The following is a 24,403-nucleotide window of genomic DNA, read 5'->3' as shown; positions in this document are numbered from 1 at the left end:
CAATAATGTACTAAATGCAGCAAGGTTACGTACAGGATATTTAATTTGAGCAAAAACTTGAATTTCAACAAGGAAAAAGGAAAAATGGACAGATGTTTGTGCTCAAAGTGTGGCATTTTATTAATAACCGTAAAAACTGAGAGCAGCAACACCACTTTGGTGAAGCAGGCAGAGAGATCAGCTTAGATCTTGTTGAAAGCAGCAATATCTACACTCTGGACCTGAAACAGAAGAAAAACAATGTCAACAATCAACATTTTGTGAGAGTCCATTTTGAATTGATTATAGATAATGATTCATCACAGGATGGCTTCAATAGCATTTCTATACAATTTATTCTATGACAAGAATTAAACATTTCATTACAGAATAGCTGGAAATCCCCTGTGAACCTTTCTTCTGTTATTAACCACTTGAACCCTAGCATCCCTATTCTGAGGGGAACATTCTGTAACAATAGCTGATCTACAAGCTCACAACACATTGCATTGTGAGGTGTTGGAGCTTGTAGAGCAGCTATTTTCACCGATGACATTTGGTGTAGAGGGGAAAAAAATATCAGATTAAGTTCTGGAAAAGTGATCGTTACAGGTGTCTCCCATGGTTTCAGTTCTCCTGAACATCATTCTTCTAAAATGCATTTTTAAGTAATTTCTGCTTTATTTGACAGTACGGAGAGTGGAAAGGGAATGGAGGGGGGTCAAGTAAAATGTATTTAAATGTAAAACTTTATGACCATGTTGCTCAAGCATTTTATTGTCGAGTTGAGACATTGATAAGTTTTTGTTGAGCGACACGGTCTTGTGTTGAGGCTTTAGTGAGTGCTTACAAAGTCCTCAAACTTGCAGATCTCCTCCTCCAGCAGGTCTGTGCCGACCTTGTCATCTACAACCACACAGCCGATCTGCAGCTTCTTGATGCCGTAGCCCACGGGTACCAGCTTTGACTGTCCCCACAGGAGGCCGTCAGCCACCACTGAGCGCACACACTTCTCCAGCTCCACCATGTCCGTCTCATCATCCCACTGGTAGAGAGAGAAGAAGAAAGAAGACTAAATACATTAGCCCTATTTTATTAGTCATCAGGCCAATCCTCACATCTTTCAAATTTCCAACAACCAAAATCCCACCTTTCGAATACATTCTGATGGGCACCAAACGACCACTACCCTCCACTGTTGCCATGACTTAAAGGAATAGTTTCTATCAATTACATACCCCATGAAGCCTTGAATTCATCAGATTTTTTTAAAGCATTCCTGAGCCAATAATTTGATGACCGGGTGTATTTCTGGTAGGAGACTCAAAGAGACTCCTTCGAGTTTCCTACTGGATACATTAGCAGCTTTCCGCTGGAAATCAAATTATTGGCTTAGGAATTAACAATTATATTTGTGCAGCTTCAGTTAGTAATGGGAGAGCTGGTATTTTTCCCCACACTGATTCTCTGTTTGCCCTGCTGGCTCCAACATGAACATCCTCTTTCTACAGCTGATTTTACACGTGCACTGCAACCCTGAACTTACTATCTAGACATTACCTGCCGGAGCTGTATGTGAGAAAGCAAATGTCAGAACCAGTGGGACTGGACATTGACACGCTACAGAGCCAGCTCCTACAGTACAAAGTCTGTGTAATGTTACATTGAGCCCATGTTTAAATAGAGCAGGTCATCGTTTGGTTATTTCACACAGCTCAAGTCTAGAATGAAAAATGCGTCAAATGTCACTCACCCATCCATCCGTAATCCTTCACTATTTTTACCACGCCAGAACACCCTACATCTCCTGACCTCCTGATGCACAAGTTACACTTTCAGACTTGGTAAAAAATAACTATCTCCATAACAATGCCTCACTCTTTTTCATGAACCGTAAGAAATGGTTCCGTTTTTATTTTAAACCTAGAATCGATTTTCTGGTTGTTTTTTTATTTGGACTTGACATGACGGAGCAAAAAGGGATTAGTCTTGTAATGTCAATTATTGTATGAAAGATGCACTTTACGAGATCAATTGATGTGATCCAACAATGGTAGTGAGTAATCCCTAATAAATAAAGGACAAGGAGGAAGTAACTCGACTATTCATGCATTATTTTCATATTTACACACCAATTTCAGTTTTGACATGTAGGTGAATGATAGACAAGTATTTGATGGTTCTGAATTTGTTAAATGTATTTTTGAACCAAATCCAATTAGAATTCCTTTTTATGCTCTACCCCTCGCCTAAACTGGGAGTGGTATTGACATTATGCCTTTTTCCTTTTAGCCGTGTCTCTTTTAAATTAGTCAACAGCAGTTGAGAACATGTCCCAACTACTTTTTCACTGAGGCCCAGGAGCAATGGGGGGATTGGGGAGATGGAGAAGGAGTGATAGGGGAGGGGGGGGGGAGCGGTTAGGAGAGAGAGGGACAGAGGAGTGCCTAGTCAAGCGGTTTTACTAACTTGCAACATACTGTAGCGATTATTAGACAGATAGAACCATAACATCATTCATAAGACACATTTTTGAGGGTGGATTGTTTTGTTACAAATGTAGTCCATGTCTGACAGGTCTATGCATGGGAAACACTGGCTTCTGTGAAATGTCTAGCTGAGAGACCAACTGGTATAGCCAACAGAGCAGCATGCCTTGTGGTTTCAGCTACTGTAGAGACTAGATAATAGCAGGTCAACATGGGCAGGGGGATACTTACAGGCTTGACGTCCAGCAGGATAGAGGACTTGGCAATGAGGACGGGTTTGTTGGCCTTCTTGGCTTGGTAAGCATCCACACGCTGCTGCTTGAGGCGATCCGCCTCGGCATCCTCCTCCTCGTCGCTGCCAAACAGGTCGAGGTCGTCATCATCACCGTTTTCTACCTTCACCTGCTGTACTGGGGCAGCCTGGGGAGAATGAGGGGAACTTTTCATTGTTGATAGATTTACTCATATTCACTGTTAACACATTGACTGCCAGAATTATTTCATAATTTTTTAGCCAGTGCCAGAGTTTTTCATTGGAAAAAAAAAAGTACTCAGGAGCCGAAATACAGCATTTTTAAGTTTTAAGTTAACAAGGAAGTGGATAGGAGTCTAGATCTTCAACTAATCATATCTCCTTGGTCTTTGGGTGAAATTGGAAAAAGAAAACATTAAAAAAAAATTCACTTCACGTAGATCTACGCGATTGGCACGTGGCGGCTTTAAAGCGGTTCGCGTAGATCTACGTGATTGGCAGTCAATGTGTTAAGACTGTACTTACGAATATCCCTTCTTAGGCGATAGATATGTTCATATTTACTGGTTATAGAATGTACATTGCACTTATTATATAGAGAATATACAGGTTAACCCAGTCAGACCAAGTGCATATGTCCATTTCATTTTTATTCTAAAGTTCAATGTAAGACCTTTTAAGACCTGCACACATCCTGATGCAGATAGCTCTGACGGTTAGCTGTTCTCATTTTAAAAGCTGCTACTAAGTTCCCAGATAGAACTGTAAACAAGGACAAACTGATAAGGTCTTTCTCTGTGACCAACCTTGGTGCATGGGATCATTGCAGGTTTGCCGGGGCTCTTCTCCAACATGCCAACTCTGGTCTCCAGCCTCTGCATGCACGCCCTCATCTCCTCCACAACTGACAATCACAGACACCGTAGTTTAAGAAGAGCACAAGTACAGTATGCAACTGACAAATACAAGTGGTCACTGACTGACCTAGAAGAGGTCAATTATTTATACACACACCTTTGTGCAGACTGTGGTTCTCCACCTCCAGGCTTTTCATGCGTGAGATCAATTCAGGGTCTCCTCCGGCATGTGAGGAGGACTGTGGACAAAAACAAATTCAATAAGCGTTAAACGTAGGCCAGGGTTGGCCCAATGGGAAATTTTTCTAGGTTCAGATCCAGTCCAAGTCTGAGTGAAGATGTGTCATGTTTAAGTGTTGGTGAGAGTCACACGGGTAGGACGAGCTTCAACACGCCATGCAGGGCTGAGGATGTGCAACATACAGTATGGATGATTGACATAATACTGGGCACAAATTAAACCATTAACCACTTAACCTATATACTGTGTCGTACAACTAATAGTTTAAACAGCTCATATAAGCTCATAGATTTGGTATTTTCACAAATTGAAAATTTCAGAAAATGGTTTGCCTATAATATCACGCCCAAAATAGGGATGCAATGTTGAAAGTGGTTAATGAAAAAATCCACACAACGCCCCAAAAAAAACATCTTGCATTATCATAATCACAAATCCAGCATGCAAATTAACTCTTGGCTGAAAAGTCAGGTTCCAGCATCAATTGTTTGATGAGCATACGATCATCATCATCATCACACAAGACAAGACAATGCACAGATTGAACAAAAAACACCGTTATAAGGTTTTAGATGAGCTAGTGACCACCAGCGTTATGAAGCTGATTTTGTGTAAGACCGTTGGGATCCTGTGATGAAGCGGCACACTCCGTTCCAGGCTAGCAGCAGAGACAGGCCAGCCAAACCCAAACCAAACCCAGAGCTGGTCATCTGCCCCTGCCAAGCAGCATGCCCAGCCAGGCCCACACCGAGGAACACACTTGAGTGTGCTCAAGGAGAAGACTTACGTTTCTGTGCTGGCGTTTCGGACGCCCTTTCCGGGCGTCTGTAGCCTGTAGGGCTGTCTTCCCCTGCACCCGTTCAGGTACAGGGTTCAGGTGAGGTTGCAGGGGGAAGACACAAATACAAAAACTGATGTTTTGTACATCGACGCTAGGACTCCTAGCTACACATTTAAGCCTGGTTTGCACTTAGTCGTACAGCAGCGTCAGTTGCCGGAGAAAAGTGATTTTCAAGTTAACAACTATTGTTTTCAGCTAGTGACACCATCGTGCAATGAAGTGTACATTTGGCTTTACTATTAGCTGCAGGAATACAGGCAGAGAAACAGGAAACACAGTGTAACCAACACAGCTAAGAGAATAAACGGCTATGGACAAAAAATAATAATAAATCATGATAGCAGCCTTGGGTTGGGATCCTTTAGGTTCCTTAACAGTTCCCTCCTATAGGGGGTTCCAAATGAAACCTTACAGGACTGCAACTCAGAGAGTACAAAATGGAACCAAATGGAGTAATGGACCATTTGTACACTCTCAGAGTTATGGTGGTCCTTGAAATTAAAATGTTTGAGAACCAATGGTATAGTAATTGTAGAGCAGACGTTAGGTCCACATACCAGCTCTGACAGTGTGATAAAAAACGGTTCTGGAAACGGTTCCAAATGTGATGGAACCGATTCCGGTTCAGCTGGAATGTCTGACCTCAATCAGGGACACAACAAGTTTTGAAAAGTGCTGGATGAATGGATATAGAATACTATACCCCCCAAAAGATAGCTTTTATGTTAAAAACATACAAACAGCATTGCAAATGTATGCCATGACGAGGGAGGTCACAGGAAGCAGGTAAGCATCGGTGAAATTAGATGAGTGGCATGGCTAGACTACAGCGTAACACATTAACATAATACATCAATGGAGCCTGACTAGGACAAGGCAAAACATAATCTCTGGTCGTCTAGCCTGGTGGAGATAACAAAGGCAATAAAAATGATAGAATCATCTTTAGCACAGACTATAATCATCAATAATTCCTAATCATGATTGCCACAATCAGCAAAATAATTAATCGAGTGAATATGATTTTAATCATAAACGTGAAAGTTTCCATAGCTAAATATGCACACTCTGCACGTTTTCTCACACACAAACACACAAAAGCAAACAAATGTCAGCTTTGGGCTTATGCAGTTGTGAAATATAAGTCTGTGGTATGCAGGTGAACATATGCAGGTGAACATGTTACACAAACTATGCCCTCTGATCCCAGGCGACAACTTGGCTTCTTCGTGGTCCAGGGTCCACTCACACTTACAATTTTAACCACTCAGTATTTATTTCAAATACAACCCAAATATTTTATGCAGATTCGACAGTTTTGGGGGACAGTTTTCCTTGAGATTATGTACTAGTAGTGGTGGGGGGGCAATATGACAACCGTCTACATCACACAGTATCGTTATCCATGACAAAGGATGCAGTACAGCGTGAAAAGACAGCGGACTGGACAGCCATAGAAGTAGACATACCGGTACTCATAAGTGGTTTGCATGGGATTAAAGCAAAATAAAAGGTTAAGTCCTTATCTGTGATTTGTGAAACAGCGTGAAAGGAGCCTCACACACACACACACACACACACACACACACACTAGCGCTCCGTTTCATAAACAAGCAAAATGTCAAATAATTATAATGCTTTGGTAGCCATACAGCCAGCCAGTTGAAGAAATTGCAGATTGAGGCTTTAATCTTTGCTTTGATGAAATATCCGAGATCATTGGAGTTTTATTTATGGAAGATTGAACATGTATTCTATCACTAGTTTGACCACTTCAAATACTCTTTAATCTTAAAATAACCTATATCCGAAAATAGGATATCTACAAGCTAACAACGCGTTGTTAGCTTGTAGATATCCTATTCTTGGTGAGTGACATGCTTCCATAGTATGGAATCCAAATGACTGAAATCAGTCGTGGCGACTGAGAACTTTAATCCATGGGTTTGTTTGGGACAGCCCAAACTTTTTTGGGTCATGGCCCTGACAGCGCATGGAGAGTTTAAAAAGCAGGGACAGCTGCCAAATCACCTGACCGCTGTCCTCTCACTCCAACTCAGCTGAGCTCCTTAAATTAAGCGTCTAAAATGTCACACACACGCAGCTGCTAGGTGACCAGCGAGCATAAGACAGGCGATGATGTAACAACTGCTAAAAGGCCAGCGACTGTAACAGACGCTGCTGCTGGCGATGGGACATAAAGCATGGAGCAGTGCCAGGCAGACAAGCATGTCGGATCCAAGATGGCCCCTAATGCCAATAGCACCCTTGAAGTACAATCTCAAATTGAGTTTGACTACATTTCTTAAGTTAGACTGATTAGACTAGATTGTCCTAAACGATAGGGCCGATGCAATTTTGTATAAAGTTTTTGTCAACATCTTTGCAGACACAAAAATGTAAGTGTGGCCATTTTGTCAACTTAATTAACTAAAATTATATTTCTTTTTTTTACAGTAACTCATATCCTTTAGGGTTATCCTAAAGCTCCACTGAACTCCAAAAACAAGTCCCAGAGCTGTACTGTTGCTTTGATCCATGTAATACATCATCGCGATGAACTTGTAATTTACAAACATTTACAAGCAATGGCAAATCTTTTTTCTATCTCAGTCCCAGCCCAGGTACATTGCTGTGTTTACATTCTGAACGCATCCACCCTCACTTCATGAAGTTGTTCCAGGAAGAATTATCATGCCCAAGTTCATCACAATGAGGAATTACACTGACCAACACAACAGTACGGCTCTGGGACTAGTTTAAAAACTTTTTGAGTTGTATTTGTTTTGTCAAGATGGCCCATATTTTTTATTTGTAATTAGGAGAAATTCAGTTTTTGGCCTTCGACTATTCATAGGCTGTATTGACATTGACAATACGAAAAAAATATATTACACTGACCGTATATGCTTTTTAATGAATGAACTAAGAATCAGGATATTTCAGGAGCATGACATTTATTCCTACCTGTGGCCCGTTAGCTCCCTCGTAGAAGCGCCTCTCAGCGTCATCGTAGCGAGGCTTGTCAAACCAGACAGTCTCCGTGGCGAGGCACTGCACTCCACTCATGTTGGCACTGATGAGGGAAGACGCACAGAGTGAGAAATGGCACATCAGTGTTATAAAAACTAGAATACATTTATGTGCCTATGCATATAAAGCATCCATTAAGATATATATTGACGTTCGAACTCAATTATGAGCCAGAGCAACCACCACAGCGCAAGAGTGACAATGCGTAGCTTAATTAGATGCTGGCCCATGATGATGACCATTATTATACCAGCTTTACAATCCAAACAGCCATGCAGAGCCAAAGACAGGATTGCGGTAGGAAGAGGGAGAGACAAATCAAAGCATGATGCACAACAACATGAATCCAAATTAAACATTTCCAAAGCAACCATCACATTGAACAGTTTTTGTAATGACATCGGATTGAACATTGTAAAATATATTATAATATTGTTGGTGAGTGGAGTCCCATTCCCAATGACAAAATATCACACACTGACCACTCCATGCATGCACACACATTTAGACGGTAAGAACAGAGGCATCTTTACATTTACGATTATCAAAAATAACAGTTAAAAGAATCAGAAAGGGCCTTTAAAACAGGTGCTCTTCTTTTACATTACACTTATTTTTATGGATTACTGCAGCAGTCAGGAATCTATCTCAGTGAAACAGAGTTGCCGTGTCTGCAAACTCTGGATTATGCAGAACAAAAGGTTGGTCATCGCCAACCAACAGTCCCCCAGATAATTGCAGAGGGTTACTCAAACTGTATGGACATCAAACCCAGTAAGTGGACGCACTCTACATTACAAAATAAGTTACATGGCCTCATTTTGTATTCTGAATCAGAGCCAAATATATATGTAATATAAATGCAATATAAATGTTTGTTCATAACAAACAAATCAGAATCTAAAAATAAAATCAATGATCAAACCCAAACAATCGTTAGCATAGATTAAAAGGAGGAGCCAAACAAAAGTGCAGACAGACAAAAATAAAACGGTTAACATTATCACCACAGTAACGAAAATATATAAAAACTATATATGAATCACAACAGAAAACAAAACCAGACAGACAGAATTCAAACAGGTCTCTCCCATTCCCTGTTTCATACTTGTCCCATCTGGGTCTGACGATGAATTCCGTCTCCGAGTGGCCCCTCTTCCTCCGGTATGGCCCCCTGCTTCCCTTGCCCCCCTCTGTTTCAGAGGACGTGCGGTTGCGTCCCCTGTAGCCCTGGCGGCGGTGGGCACCAGGGGACTTTGCAACGGTGACGCGGGCCGGGTTCTCCTGGTCCCCGTCGGGCTGTTTGGAACGCTGGAAGGTCATACTGCGGTTATGGGAACCCCTATTGCCTGGGCTCCTGGGCGAGGACGACTGCGCCCCGTTGTTGGCCGCCAGCCTGCGCTGGTAGTTGCTCTCGGCCTGCTCATAGGTGCTGCGGTTGTACCAGCCGCGATCTGCCTGATTGCCGGGCTCATAGGAGCCGGCTGCCTGAGCCTCATAGGAACTCCCCAGCCTCTCCTCCTCGGCCCCAGAGCCCTGGCTCTCCGAGTGGTGGGAGCGTGTACGGTTTCTTCTCCTGCCAAAGTGGAGGTCATCGCCGTTCAGGTTGCCCCTCTCCAGAGTGGGGCCGTTGCCCTGCCTGACCCTGATCGGTATAGCATTCTGGGGGGCTCCTCCAGGCTGGCGGTTTGGCAAAGTTTGATCCATTGCTTACTATAAGGGATCTCTTCTCTACTCAAGCTTGCGTAACATAAGAAGAGAGAGAGAAGTTAAGAAGCAACAGGTAGAAGCTAGGCCATTAGTTCAACGTGAAGTTAGTACCACGGTGAACTCGCTGGTTAGAGCCTAGAGGGGAAATGAGACGTGATCTCTGAAACAGGAGAATTTCTATTGGTGATGTCAATGTGGGCTTGAAGGGTGGGAGACAGGGGGACATTCTGATCTAGGGCTGGGCAATACTGTATATCAATATTGTGATATAAGACTGGATATCGTCTGGGATTTTCAATCTTATATCGTGATATGGCATACATGTTGTCTTTTGCTGGTTGCCTTATTTTATACTTAACTTTTTTTTTTAGAAAGTAGCCAATCTACAAGCTCACAAACGTGTGCGTTTTGAGCTTGAAGATTGGCTAGTTTCACAATTTTTGAAAATGTTTGACATTGTTTTAAGAAAATGAATATATTATCGTCGATACGCCATTATCGATAGAGGTACTTGGTAAAAAATTTGATTGATTTTGTCCATATTGCCCCGACCTATTTTTTGATCAATCTCAATGTCCCCAAAGGGGTACATTTTATTTTAACTTCAAATGTTTTTTGCAGAAGGAATTATTCAAATTTTGCCTTGCCCATTTAATTGAGGATTGTAAAAGGAGAAAAAATGGATAGCATTAAACAAAATGCAGCATAAAGGATCTCATTATTCTCCAGGTTTCCAGGCAGACGCTTCAAGAGATCTGTGATCAATCTCTCACTTTCAAAAGGCAAAAACAAACATGGCTTTGTATTAATCACACGCCTGATGAAAAATTATAAACGAGAATATAAGGTTATAATGCGTAAAAAAAAGGAATAAAATAGTTTGACCAGGCGTTATCTTGGGAGCCATCAAAAAGCGCAACTTTTCCAACAATTAAAACTGTTGGGCTCACCTTTGTTTTGGCATGTCGTTGGATTATGTATAGTTGGAATGGATACTGAAATCCAAAAATATGCATTGTGCAATTCATATAATTATATATATAATTTACATGAGATGTAACATTAGCAAGAACACCCAAGCACCTTGAGTGGAAACAGTTGTGTGCGTAAAGAAAATAAGACTAGAAACTGCTAGATGAGAAAAAACATTTATAAATCACTTTCACACACCACTAAACGTCACTATCAAGGAAATCTATCTGAAACAGCCAAATCAATAGAGAGACGTTTACATAATGTGAATGCTCGATCGCCTGCTGTGTCAGTGAATAATATCCACCCTCACAGAAATTAGTAATGCAACCAGTGCTGGAAGAAGTACAGTACTCTAGTAAAGTATTGTACTTAAGTTTGCCTGTGTTCAAAATGTTACTTGAGTACAAAGTACAAAAGAATTGGCATCAAAATATACTTAAAGTACCAAAAGTACAAGTACTAAAATGTTTGAAAATAGCAGATCTACAAGCTCACAACTTGTTGTGAGCTTGTAGATCGGCTATTTTCAAATAGCCTATCAACTATGTATAAAATAGGGCTTACGTGGTTAATGTATGTTTTATAATATAATAATTAATATCTGCAAAGTAACTTAAAAATAATAGTGACGAAAAAGTACAATATTTGCCTCTGAGGTGTAGTGGAGTAGAACAAGTATAAAGTATTGAAAATTGGAAATAAAAGTAGCTCAAAATTATACTTAAGTACAGTATTTGAGTAAATGTACTTTACAGTTACTTTACACCTGTGAAAAGCAACAATAGTTTAGAAAACGCACTCATTTAGTGCTACTATTGGAGAGGGAAGCTGATGATGCAGCCTTTTTAACCCAATCCCCAGTGGAGAAACAGAGACAATACATGCGAAACATTTAGTCAGATAATAAACCGAATTGAAAAGTTTTCGTAAACACGTCGGCAACAAAAGCCGTTATAATAATTATTATTTAATTGACAGAGATGCATTTGCCATGCATTCCGTCTGTTATTTATCATTTCCAAGAGACAGGAGGAACTTCTCTCAACAAGTTTTGACAGCTTATGTTACACGAACTTGTTGTTCAGAAAAAGCCACGTGGCGCAAAAAGTCGCATATTTCAAAAGCACCTTTCGGGTTTAAAAAGCAACATGTATGTTTTTCATACACCATACGTACAAATATATGTGTTTACTCGACTTACAGTTGGTTTTAATCGACGTTAACAGCGGTGCAATGAACTGTTGGGCTGCTCTCAGCTTTAATCCGATGGGCGAAGAGAATCAGCACACAATGTTGCCAGGTTTTGTGAGAGAAATAAGCAGCCAGGTCTGTGAAAACAAGCCCAAAAGAAGCGCGTTACGTACAACAAGAGTGTGGTACCTACATTGACTATATGAAAATAGCCGATTTTCAACAAAACAAAACAAAATCTAAGAAAAATTTAGAATATTTTTTGAAACATTTTAACAACACAAATCTGGTAAGGGTCCCTGGCTGGCAGTGCACAACACTATTTCAGATGGGGGTCCACGAACAAATACATATTAATTTAGGGGTCCTTGACATGAACATGTTTGAGAACCACTGGTTCAAACAACACTTAGGAAACAACTAAACAAGTCCAAATAAAGCAACTACACACTTTAGAACAAGCCCAAAGTCGCTTATAATATGCGGACATGGCAACGCTGACCAGAACACAGACGGGGCGTCAGCATATTATTTCCCAAAAAGAGAGGGGAGGGGGGGTGGCGGCTAGTTTTCCTGAATTTATAGCTATAATAATAGTATTTATAAACTGTAAAATTATTGAATAAACACGAAAAAAAGTACATACATATATTAATAGGTATGAATTAGTGAAACATGTAAAAAGGGCAACATATTTTTGCTGCCGATTCCCAGCGTACTTTTAAAAAATGGTAGGGGCCAGTTTTGACAGAAAACTACATTTCCCATATTTCCACAGCAGAAAACCGGTGAGAAGATTTTTTGCGAATGGCTTTCTAAAGAAGATCCAATTTGACGTGAATTGTTGTTTTTCACTATGCTGTTATTGTTCTTGTGGATAATATGAATTTGTATTCATAAATTATAGTTGCTTGCGTGATGATGACTCCCACAAACAATATTACTCATACTTTGTGTGCTTAAAGGGATATTTCACTTTCAAAACAACGGGTCATTTTATCGTCTACTCAGGCTTTTGTGAGCACCCCAGACCGTTTTTAAGTTGCTTGATTCAGTATTTAGATATTTGATATTCATTTTATCAGACACGCCCCCTTTTATACAAACCCATTATAACTTCAAACTCCATTTTTAGCATGTTAGATACATCAAAAACACCCGTCCTTGGTTCTGGTGACTCACCCTGCCCTCCTAATACGCGAGGAGACCGTGTTTTTTCGATAACTTTAATTTTATTTTATTATTTTTTTAATTGGAAAATGAAAAAAATGAAATACAATAGAACAAATTTATAAAATACATGGAAAAAGTTATCAAAAAAACATGGCCCCCTCGCGTATTAGGAGGGTAGGGTGAGTCACCAGAACCAAGGATGGGTGTTTTTGATGAATCTAACATGTTAAAAATTAGTTTGAAGTTATAATGGGTTTGTATAGGAAGGGGGCGTGTCTGATAAAATGAATATCAAATATCTAAATACTGAATAAAGCAACTTCAAAACTGTCGGGGGGGGCTCACAAAAGCCTGAGTAGACGATAAAGGGTGCGTTCGGAAATACAGCACTGAGCGCACTGGCCAATACAAACTAATAGGCGAGTGCGCTCCGGTGTGCAATATCCGAACGCACCCAAAATGACCCAAAGTTTTTTTGAAAGTGAAATACCCCTTTAAAGGGATATTTCACTTTCAAATAAAATAAACATTAAACATTAAAAAATAAATAAAATATATATGAAAAAAGTTATGGAAAAATCACGGCGCCCTCACACATTAGAATGTCCTTCTAATGCGTGATTTTGCCATTACTTTTTTCATTTATATTTTATTAAATTTTCTTATGTTTATTTTATTTGAAAGTGAAATATCCCTTTAATCAGTCGTCCTTATCACGCCCTAACATGATGTTATTACAGTGAATTATTGCATTTTTGTATTACTGCAGCAGTTGTTGAAGTAGCCTACTGTTTTGATTTGATCACTGAGGTTTGAATTAAATGATCTTGCCCCATCGGCCCGTAGAGGGCAGTGTAACGTATCCTCATTGACCTGTCCAGGCCCAGATACAGTAAAGGTCCAGATAGGATAATAAATGACGCAGAATCAGAGGTGGAAAAAGTACTAAAATGTTTTACTTAAGTACAGTACTTAAGTAAATGTATTAAGTGACTTATCATTTCTATTGATATGCTTTCCATTCAGATGCAATACTCTATTCTCAATTTCTCTCAGTATGTATACAAAACAGATTAAATATGAAGAATCCTAACTTTGTACTGCCTAATTATTGCATAATTAACTTTAAAACTAAGTAAAAAACGAAAATTTTCGAGTCCACTTAACATCTCAAAACAGATGTATTTTAATTTGATGGGCTCCCAGCTATATTGCAAAAAAATAATAATCCAAAAATAGCTAGATTGTCAACATCACAAGTAGGCTAGGTTAATTACTAGTGACCTAGGTCAACAGTAATTAACAGTTGCTGTATGTGAGCTGAAGTGTAAAGTAAAGCAGAGAAATGACATCTTTTGCACAGCTGACATTTTGCACGCATGCAATTATAATTCGCAAAAACACAGCTGAAGACTAGAGTGAAGGGTTACAAGAGTTTGGTATTCTTATTAAAACTTTAATCCATCTACATTTTGTTCTTAAGTTCGATGCCATATTTTTTCAGTCATCCTGGATGCAAGGAAAATGAGGGCAAATGTTTTTTTTACTTAACTGGTCATGGTGAGAAACCTGCTTTAACTGATATTAACATGGTGTTATTGAATAGAATATTCCCTTGCCAATAAAGACATGCCTGTGCCTGTACATATTTGTTTTCAGGCACAGGCATGTAAGACATGTAAGTCAGGCCATAATGAACCAACGGCTATGAACTGAAGTTCAGGCATGAATATGTCTAAGTGCCTACCACATAGCCATTAAAAGTAAAAGCATGGTGGGGGGAGGGTGGGATAGGGGTATGTAGTATATGTACATTTTGTTTGTCTTTTTTTGTGATACAATATGAAAAGATTTGTATGTGCAGTATGCTTGCCCCTGGGCCTTGTACTAAAAACCAATAAAAAAGATCTTGAAAAGAAAAGTAAAAGCATGGTTGAAATATTTGCTGTTACCAGTATTGGAGCATTTAACATGCTGAATGAAATGTTTGGGAGTAGATTTTCTGGAGCATAGTTGAGGAATGCAACTGTTGTGTTTGACACCATTTGAATGGACCTCAAAGTGGGGGTCCAAGCCTGGGGACCCCCAGGGGTCCTTGAAGGGGTTCGGTGTCCCCAGAAAAATGAGGAACCGTTTTAAACACTTAAGACCTACTTTAATTTTTTGGCTATTTGAAAATAGACAATCTTTCAAGCTCACTCCTGCTGCATTTTTTAAACATGTTGAAAAATCTTGAAATCTTCTCTTATGGGGGTCCCTGCTAGAAAACTTTTCAAATAGGGGTCCACAGCCAAATACATGTCAATCTGGTGATCTTGTACATGTACAGGTCATAGTCCAAGGGGCAGGGTAGACTGAAGTTCATGTGCGGTGTGCGGTTAGAGTCCAATCTGGTGGGCAAAAGTATAAGAAGATTGCTCTCCCCTACCTTAACAGCTTCTGCAGATGAACTTTAAGCAATATACTGTACACATAACATAAGTGCTATGGCATGGGCATGCTAGGAGCAAACAGTAGAATACTGTGAAAATGAATGTTATGTTAATGAATTGAATACATTGGACCTCAATAAAAAGTCTACTAGGACTTTTATGTGTAAATCCCTTTAGACCAAGTGTATGACTGTACTCGTGCTGTTTGCATTTCTGTCTAATAGTATTCAATCACTCAATTAAAGAATGCTAAGGGGAAAAAAAGAAAGAAAGTTATAGGAGCAGCACTAAAATGTGACTCATAGTTATTCAACCCTTTTTTGGAACATCATATGATTTATCGTTTGGTTCATCATATGAAGTTGCATTGATAGTGAACTGAATAGGCTATATATAAATTACAGCACGTCGAGATGTTGCAGACGATACCAAAGGCCATATTATGTTTACGTAGGCATACTGTTGTGAATTAAGTAGACCTTCTGTTGTGATCCTATTAAAGCTATCCTCTAGTCTCGTGGGGTGGTGGTCTTTCAGTTGATTTACCCTTCTGCAAGCAAGCACGAGCTCCTGAAAACAGGATTGTCACACAGCATGTTCTGAAATATATATAGCACATACACGTGGCCAGAAGATATGAGTCATGACTCATGACTGACAGGAACAGACTTGTGATAAAGAGAAAGATAATACTGTACTCACATTATCTATATATGATGATGTTCAAGCAGATGAGTTGTACTTATCAACAGCGACTTCCCGTATTGGGCCTGCAGCATCTAAAATAAAGTAGAGCGTATGGTATCTCAAGCTACATCTACATATCTACTGAAATTATTCAGTATATTTCAGTACTGATACTGGGGTGCGGTCAAACAGTGTAGACTAAATAGTTAAGACTTAGACTTAGCTGTACTTAGACTCTAAGTACTTGAGACTAAAACTAGTTTTCTGTTTTAAAACCGTTACTTACTATCCACTGTATGTAAGATAATGTGTTTTGGTATGAACGCCCACATTTTGTATTTAGCCAAGTATCCTAATATCATAACAAAACTATCTGGCATTTGTAACAAACCAAACCACATGAAAATCTGTTGAGAATTCAGTGAGTTGTGATGGAGCCCTAGCCGTTCCTGTCCGTCTTCAACAGACATACACATGGGGCATGCATGCATTAGGAGGCACGGCTCTCCCTACAAACTTATCGTTCCAATGAACAGCAGCTACCAATGCAATATCCACGTTTATGCGTATATCTATGGTCTCTGTAACCCCCAGGGCATGTTGATACCATATTTCACAATATCAGTCACTTTGATTGATAGGCTTACTAGCAACACACAAGCACAGGGCAGCTATTATAGCTGAATGGGTTGAGAGGCCGCCTGGGAAACAAAAGGTCCCGGTTTGAGCCCCGATCTGTGTCGAAGTGTCCCTGAGCAAGACACTTAACCCCTAACTGCTACCTGGGTTCTGCCCCGGTAGCGCCCACTGCTCCTGATATTTATAATTTGTTAAATGCAGAGGACGTGTTTTATTGTATGTGCAAATATACAAATTATTGGACCATTATTATTATTATACTCAATTAGTAGCTGATGATCAAACTTTCAGTAGCTAGCTAGAGCAAATAAACATGTCAGAAAAATAAACAGGCTATGTTTACCCATAAGATGTCAATAGTGGGCATAAGAACCTTTGCTGCTCTTGTTTGTGAAAGGCTCTCAATGATAATCTTTGAGAATTAACATGCTATGGAGAAGGCGTACAATTCTGAATACTGAATATACCATTGATTTTGAATCTTTCTTTATCCAGGAATGGGTTACATGCTGCAGCCTACATAACTTCTGTACTGTCAGCACTGCCTCGCTGCACATTTGCACAGCACAGGCACAGTTACATTCATACCTGTGTTCAAAGTACACCCGTACTACGCTGTTGAATGAGGGTTTATGCTATACATGTTAGGCAAAGAATTTACTCGTGACCTCTGAGCAGCTCCACTCGCGCAGCCACTTTCAATCTGATGTCCTTACTTTGGGCATGTCTTTATAGGCAATATTTGACAAAAACAACAGAAATAGCAGGGATACAAGCTCATATCGCGTCACATCGTGACATGTTGGGAGATTGTAGATTGGCTCCTTTCACTATTCATCATACAAAAAAATATGGGTGAAGTGGTTAAGCACCTCACTCAAGGACCCCTCAAAGACAACCTCTTTTCACCCTGTCCCATTTCTGTACATCACACATTAGACATTACGACCACAAGCTTTTGATCATGAAGTAGGCTTCTGGATCACCAGGGCGTCTCACTCAAGGATACTACTTGCCAGCTGTTGAGGGGAGGGGATAGCATCACTCAGTTTCTCTCTAATTTCCCAGAGATCAACCTGGTTCCAAGCCCACTTCTCTAACCTCTGCGCTACAACATCATTATTGACAACATATAAAAAGCCTCTAATGGCATATATCAAATATGCAAAGAGGCAATACTGTTGGTTGCACATCAGATCTTTTAAGATAAGCAGCACCTGTGATATCCATCGCAGCTGTGCTAACCCAAGCAAATGCATCCTAACAGAAGATTGACAGATGGCCAACTCATCAACATCATGCAAATACATTATTTGCACAAAGACTAGAATGTCAAGAAGTTAATTAAATACACCTGCCATATTATTTATTATCCCTTTTGTCCCTGGGTGTTGCTGATCATCAGCTAGTAAATATAAGCTAGCAATGCCTTACTTGTGGAATTTGATGCTATTTTACTGCTATTTTGGATTGTAAGACATTCTTCATTTTCAGTGAAGCACACTCTTCTTTCTAGGCTACTTCAAAGTCATTTGAAAAGTTTTGGCTTCTTACTAAGAATTATGTAGGCCAACAGCATTCTACATGGGAGCACAAAGCTGTCCAACTAAATTGAGTCCACACGTGGTTCACAGCTGGAAAAGTGGAAAATAGCTGTTCTATTTATTCTGAAGTTTTGCTTAAACAAGATCAAAACAAAAGATTGGAAGCAAATGTCTTGTCTTGGTAGGACTCATCTCCAGGGGGGATGAATCTGCTTACAGGAGTGAGATCGACTTGGTGGTCTCCTGGTGCAGCCGGAATAACTTGGAGCTAAATGCTCTTAAGACGGTGGAGCTGATCGTGGACTTCAGGAGGAACCCGCCCCCTCCGTCTCCAATCATACTGGGAGGCACTCCAGTCGCCACAGTGGAGTCATATCGCTTCCTTGGGGTGACAGTCTCTCGGGACCTGAAGTGGGGGCCCAACATCGACGCCCTCACTAAAAAAGCCCAGAAAAGACTGTTTTTCCTGAGGCAGCTCAGGAAACTCCACTTCCCAAGGTCCATGCTGGTGAACTTCTATACAGCCATCATCGAGTCCATCGTCACCTTCGCCATCATCATCTGGTTTCCCGCTGCAGCGGCCAAGGACAAGGCCAAGCTGCAGCGGGTGATACGCTCGGCGGAGAGGGTGATTGGCTGCCCTTTGCCCCCCCTGGAGGCCCTGTTTAAGGCCCGCTCCCCTCAGGCAGGAGGTTGTGGTCACTAAAGACTGTGAAGGCACGTCACTCACACAGCTTTTTCCCCACGGCCATCCGGCTACTGAGTGCTATTGGTCCCCCCCCCCCCCCCCCTGACCTGACCTGACCTCAGAGAGCTATATGGACTGTCCTAACTGAACACTTGATCTTTTTGGCACTTTTTGGCACTTCTCATATTTATTTTTATTTATTACTTGTTGTTTGCACTATGATGTGGTTTGCACTGTCTTGTCCTGTCTTGCACCAGTCCTGTTGTAAACTGCGCTCCACTGCATCAAACCAAATTCCTAACATGTCTACATGTCATGGCAATAAAGTCTTCTGATTCTGATTCTGATTCTGAGAAGGTCCGCCCCCGTCTTAATGCTCCCAGAAATATTTCTGAATTGGGGGCTCAATTAATTAACCGTTGGCCCGATCGATGTGAAACTGTGCATGCAAACTCCCTGGATGTCAGAGTAGAACCTCTGCCCACATTTTTCACATAGGCCTGTTATAGCACCAGCAGGAGGCCGATTCTTGCAAAACACATTTTTTATATTACTCTACAGATTTTGTCCAAACATCACGCAAATCGGTACACATTACGCCACTAAAGAACCTCCACCCAATAATTGCATGACTTTAACACTATAACATGCCACTACACATTACTAACAACAATACTATTAACAGTAACTCAAACACAAAACTATATTCTACACTCTCACAAATCAACATATTGCGTATTGTGCACTAACTTCATCAACATTAATCCTTCAACTTCTACCGATTCCACTCACCTCTATAATGACTGAATACCGAACATTGCTGGCCCACAATAACCTACCTGCCCTGGCGGAGACCTGTGCTCTGAGGAGATTCTTTTCTAGTTGTAAATCTATCTTCTATATCTATATCTTTCTATTAATTTCACCAAATGTGTGTGTGTGTGTGTGTGTGTGTGTATGTGTGTGTGTGTGTGTGTGTGTGTGTGTGTGTGTGTGTGTGTGTGTGTGTGTGTGTGTGTGTGTGTGTGTGTGTGTGTGTGTGTGTGTGTGTGTGTGTGTGTGTGTGTGTGTGTGTGTGTGTGTGTGTGTGTGTGTGTGTGTGTGTGTGTGTGTGTGTGTGTGTGTGTGTGTGTGTGTGTGTGTGTGTGTGTGTGTGTGTGTGTGTGTGTGTGTGTGTGTGTGTGTGTGTGTGTGTGGTGTGTGTGTGTGTTTGTCTGTCAGTCTGTCATGGGCGTAATACAGAAAGCGTCCAACCAAATGGTCTCAAACCTGCCGTGTGTCTCATACGACCCCAAGGTGTAACCTGCCAAATAGATATTTGATGGGACCAACAGTTTCTGAGAATCAAAAAATCCAGAATATCTTTATCTGTTTAGGGGGCTGAGAAGGACGCACACGCACACATTCTCAGTGTGTGGGGGATTCTAGGCATCGGCTTCCCTGATTGGCCAACCCAAACCATACGGATTGGCTAAGTGTCACTGTGTCACTTTACATCCAATATAATTAAGGCTGGCCAACCCGACCCATCGGCTTAACTGATTGGCCGAGTTTTAGGTAACATTTGCGCCACATTGCCGAAATAAGTGGCAGCATCAGCACCAGTCTAGTTATATATTAAAGACAGTTGTGCAGAGATGTAGTAAATACATAGACATACAGACAGACATACAGACAGACAGACAGACAGACAGACAGACAGACAGACAGACAGACAGACAGACAGACAGACAGACAGACAGACAGACAGACAGACAGACAGACAGACAGACAGACAGACAGACAGACAGACAGACAGACAGACAGACAGACAGACCTTGTTCCTCGTGGGGAAATGTAGGTGTCATAGCAACAGCAGTTACCAAGACACACAGGTAAGAGTAAGTAGAAATGTAAGATGTGTGATTAAAATAGTCTAGATGACCGACTTAATGACCGACATAGACTTAGACATCAGGGCCTGACTGGGACCAAAATTCAGCCCTTGCATTTTGGTCCGAACCGGCCCACCACCCCCCGGGCCGTTTTGTCTAGGGGGGGGGGGGGGGTGTTTGTCAAGGGGGGGGGGGGGGGGAACGCGTCAGCCCAGCAACCCTATGTAAAGTATAGGCCACCACCTAGGTTGCACATGAACTCTGCAGCCGCACTGAGGCCACTGCTGGAAAGCATCCCAGCCCAAACATTAACGTAACTTATAATTGGGCCGCGCAACCTGGAAATTACCGTAATAATCCTAAAACGGGAGCAAAAATATTGCTCCCGTTGGGCCACTGACCGCTGGGCCACTGACCCAGCGGCCTACCGGGCATTTGCCCGGTATGCAAAATGGCTAATATCACTAACAACATCAGGTTTAAACTGTAAGCATGCCTCATTCTTTGATGCTATATTCATTTGGATCGTAAGACATTCCAACTTTTCAAAGAAGCACACTCCTTTCTTTGCTACTTCAACGCCCTTTAAACTTTAAAGTCATGTGAAGAGTTCTAATTGGCTTCTTAATTAGCCACATGTAGCCCAAAAGCATTCTCCCCAAGAGAGAGCAGTGCACACCCCAAGCTGTTCAACTCACTGGACCTAACTTAGCCATACTGTAACTACATGTCTATCAGTGGTGGAAAGTAACTAAGTACATTTACTCAAGTACTGTACTAAAGTACATTTTTGAGGTATTTGTACTTTACTTGAGTATTTCCAATTTCCAATACTTTTACTGCTACTCCACTACATCTCAGAAGCACATATTGTACTTTTACACCACTACAATTATTTGAAAACTTTAGTTACTAGTTACTTTTCAGATATAATATAAATTATGATATTATGAAACATACATTAACCACTTTAGCCATATTTTATACATAGGCTATTTGAAAATAGCCGATCTACAAGCTCACAACAAGATTGTAGATCTGCTATTTTCAAACATTTTAGTACTTTTACTTTTGGTACTTTAAGTACATTTTGATACCAATACTTTTGTACTTTTACTCAAGTAAATTTTAGATTCTGGACTTTCACTTGTAACAGAGTATTTTTATATTGCAGTATTGGTACTTTTACTTAAGTAAAGAATTTGAGTACTTTTTCCACCACTGAACCCACTGTGTCTATCACAGCTCCATTAGTACCATGGACAGCTCCATTTCAGCTGCAGTGCATCTGTTTAGACCAGGGGTCCTCAACGTTTTTCAGGCCAAGGACCCCTTAGCTGAGAGAGAGCGCTGAAGCAGGGACCCCCACGACATTGTTTACAATTGTGTTGCAGATTAAACTTTTACATAGATTTCATAGATAGCTTCATTGACTATCAGTGTTGTGTAAATTAATGTTTTCTTTGTTCATTTCAGACATATAGACACTTAAACCTTCAATACTTATAGCTATAGTGTGTTATAGTGTGAGGCATTGTGAGCTTGTAGATCGACTATTTTTCGGCTAATGTTCCCCTCAGAATAGGGATGATAGGGTTCAAGTGGTTGATGTAAAAAAGAAAAGGAAAAAAATCCTATCACACAAGGATTTGGCGGACCCCCTATAGTAGCTCCGAGGACCCCCTAGGGGTCCCGGACCCCCTGTTGAAGACCCCTGGTTTAGACTTCATTCAAAGAAAGGATAGGCCTAATAACTCATATCTCCGAACTAGCCTACTGGCTGGATTTAAGATTTAAGTCGTAGCTCAAACACATCGCAGACCTACAGGTTACAGTTGGAATAGTTCGTTGTCCTCCTGGCTTGCATTGTACTGTATCTCCTGTCACTCTCACTCAGTGGTGTAAAGTAACTAAGTACATTTACTCAAGTACTGTACTTAAGTACAATTTTGAGGTACTTTTACTTTAATTACTGGAGTATTTCCAATTTACTAACTACATCTCGGGTCCAAATATTGTACTTTTACTCCACTACAATTATTTGAAAATGTAGTTACTACGGTAGTTACTTTACAGATATAAATGATTACATTATAACATACATTAACCACTTTAGCCCTATTTTATACCTAGGCTATTTGAAAATAGCCGATGCGATGCTTTGTGAGCTTGTAGATCTGCTATTTTCAAATATTTTAGTACTTTTACTTTTGGTACTTTAAGTACATTTTGATGCCAATACTTTTGTACTTTTACTCAAGTACATTTTTAATTCTGGACTTTTACTTGTAACAGAGTATTTCTACATTTCAGTATTGATACTTTTACTTAAATAAAACATGCGAGTACTTTTTCCACCACTACAGGTTACAGTTGGAATAGTTCGTTGTCCTCCTGGCTTGCATAGATAGTTGCATTGCATCTCCTGTCCTGTCACTCTCACTCATGGAGAGTGATGACAGAGAGAGAGGAGGAGGAGGAGGGGGAGGGGGGCGGGTCGCTCGTTATAGCGCAAGTTTGCAGCTTGCAGGGAATTCACCTATTTCTGGGCAGCCCAGCGGTACACTAACACTTCAATTGACCGAATTGGATTTAGCAGTCCTGGAAAAGAAGCCGGTGTTTATAGGCTACACAAAGCATCCAGCAATCAAGATTTGGCATTTCATCATCTGAAGAGGAGCTTGTTAAAAAAGAAAGGAAAAGAAGGAAAGAAAAAAAGAAAATGGATATGTATTGTGCGGGACCATCAAGAAGAAACCAGAAATTCATACTCTTCATAGTTTACATAATTGTTGGGGAAATGGTGAGTAACTAGCTGCTTTAACACTTTCCATTATGTTTCCCTGTCTAAGATGTAATGGCATGAAGTGTAAAGTTGCCAGAAACATGGATATAAACATATTATATATGTTTTTAGACTTATATGTCTATCATATCCTACATTTGCATGCATCAAATAGGCTAGTAATTAAAAAATCAAATACATTACAAACAAATATTCTTAAATTGTTCTCTCGCAATCTTATTCCTTGATCTTTCTCCAACATAAGCGCCAATGTGCCATCGCATTCGAATTGTTGAGTATAATCACTCATTATGCTTTGATTGATTGATTAAATACTTTATTAACAGTTAGCAAATAGCCTACAGTGGTACGATTTTAAAATGGGATAACACAAAAAGCCCTATAGGGGCTTGTTTCCATTGTGGTCCTGCTGACTCTAATCATGCACTACTTAATTGCGCTCAACATGCATCAATCAAAGCCATGAGAAACAGATGAATAACAAGATTATCTAGAGTCCACGGGTAGTTGCCCCTAATTTGTGCTGATATGTTTGAATCACTGTTTACCATAGATACAAATGAAGACCTTATCACAAAAAAAAAACTATAGTGCTAAATGAGTTTGAGATTATCTAAAAGGCATTCAACAGCCAGAAAAACTGACAGCCACCAGCGTTTCCCTGACCAGGAGGAGAGGCACATAGTATACTGACCTGCAAAGCCAAAGTGCAGTAACTACCAAAAGAAAGAAACTGATGTAATTTTATATCCCCCCAAATTATTAAGGCTGATTTGACCTTTGAGACAAATAAATAAGTCAATGTCTCCAAAAATCCAATTAGGCATATGCAGTACAGTAGACCAGTAGTTCTCAAACTTTTTTGTGAGAATTAAGGACCCCCAAATTGATATGTATTTGGCCGTGGACCCCCATCTGAAAAAGTGTTGTGCCAGGGACCCCCAGAAGAGAAGATTTATGTTAAAAAAAAGGAAATGATTCAACATTTTCC

General features: G+C 40.5%; 2 protein-coding genes across 5 annotated transcripts in view; one reads left to right on the top strand and one right to left on the bottom strand.

Moving 5' to 3' along the window:
* Positions 1 to 95: 95 nt before the first annotated feature.
* Positions 96 to 11,683, bottom strand: LOC308093830 (elongation factor 1-delta-like). Of its 4 annotated transcripts, XM_080440202.1 has the most exons (9): positions 11,580 to 11,677; positions 10,354 to 10,398; positions 7,628 to 7,736; positions 4,607 to 4,669; positions 3,736 to 3,817; positions 3,528 to 3,625; positions 2,700 to 2,888; positions 830 to 1,024; positions 96 to 221 (listed from the first exon to the last, which is right to left on the bottom strand). In XM_080440202.1, exons 2-9 carry the CDS (start codon positions 10,365 to 10,367, stop codon positions 183 to 185), a joined length of 789 nt encoding a protein of 262 aa, XP_080296328.1. In that variant the 5' UTR covers positions 10,368 to 10,398; positions 11,580 to 11,677; the 3' UTR covers positions 96 to 182. The 4 variants fall into 4 exon arrangements, with proteins under 4 accessions (XP_080296328.1, XP_080296329.1, XP_080296330.1 ...); XM_080440203.1 differs by lacking the exon at positions 10,354 to 10,398 and having other exon boundaries at positions 11,580 to 11,683; XM_080440204.1 differs by lacking the exon at positions 4,607 to 4,669.
* A 374-nt stretch (positions 11,684 to 12,057) lies between these two features.
* The window catches only part of LOC308093411 (vasoactive intestinal polypeptide receptor 1-like), a gene marked incomplete at both ends in the record, with an annotated part of 41,100 nt that continues 28,754 nt past the window's right edge, over positions 12,058 to 24,403 (top strand). The window contains 2 exons of the mRNA XM_080439746.1: positions 12,058 to 12,088; positions 18,230 to 18,729. Of these exons, the coding sequence (XP_080295872.1) occupies positions 12,058 to 12,088; positions 18,230 to 18,729 (531 nt within the window). The remainder of the gene's footprint in view (positions 12,089 to 18,229; positions 18,730 to 24,403) is intronic.

Source organism: Gymnoscopelus braueri (assembly GCF_963280865.1).
Source record: "Gymnoscopelus braueri genome assembly, chromosome: 10".
NCBI lineage: Eukaryota > Metazoa > Chordata > Actinopteri > Myctophiformes > Myctophidae > Gymnoscopelus > Gymnoscopelus braueri.
This window is presented reverse-complemented; position numbering and strand designations above follow the sequence as displayed.

Excerpts from the sequence above, each read along its gene's own strand:
- LOC308093830 (XM_080440202.1), bottom strand. Across the intron at positions 3,818-4,606 it reads CGAAACGCCAGCACAGAAAC|TCCTCCTCACATGCCGGAGG; the intron begins GTAAGTCTTCTC and ends TTTTGTCCACAG. Across the intron at positions 3,626-3,735 it reads GAACCACAGTCTGCACAAAG|TTGTGGAGGAGATGAGGGCG; the intron begins GTGTGTGTATAA and ends TGTGATTGTCAG.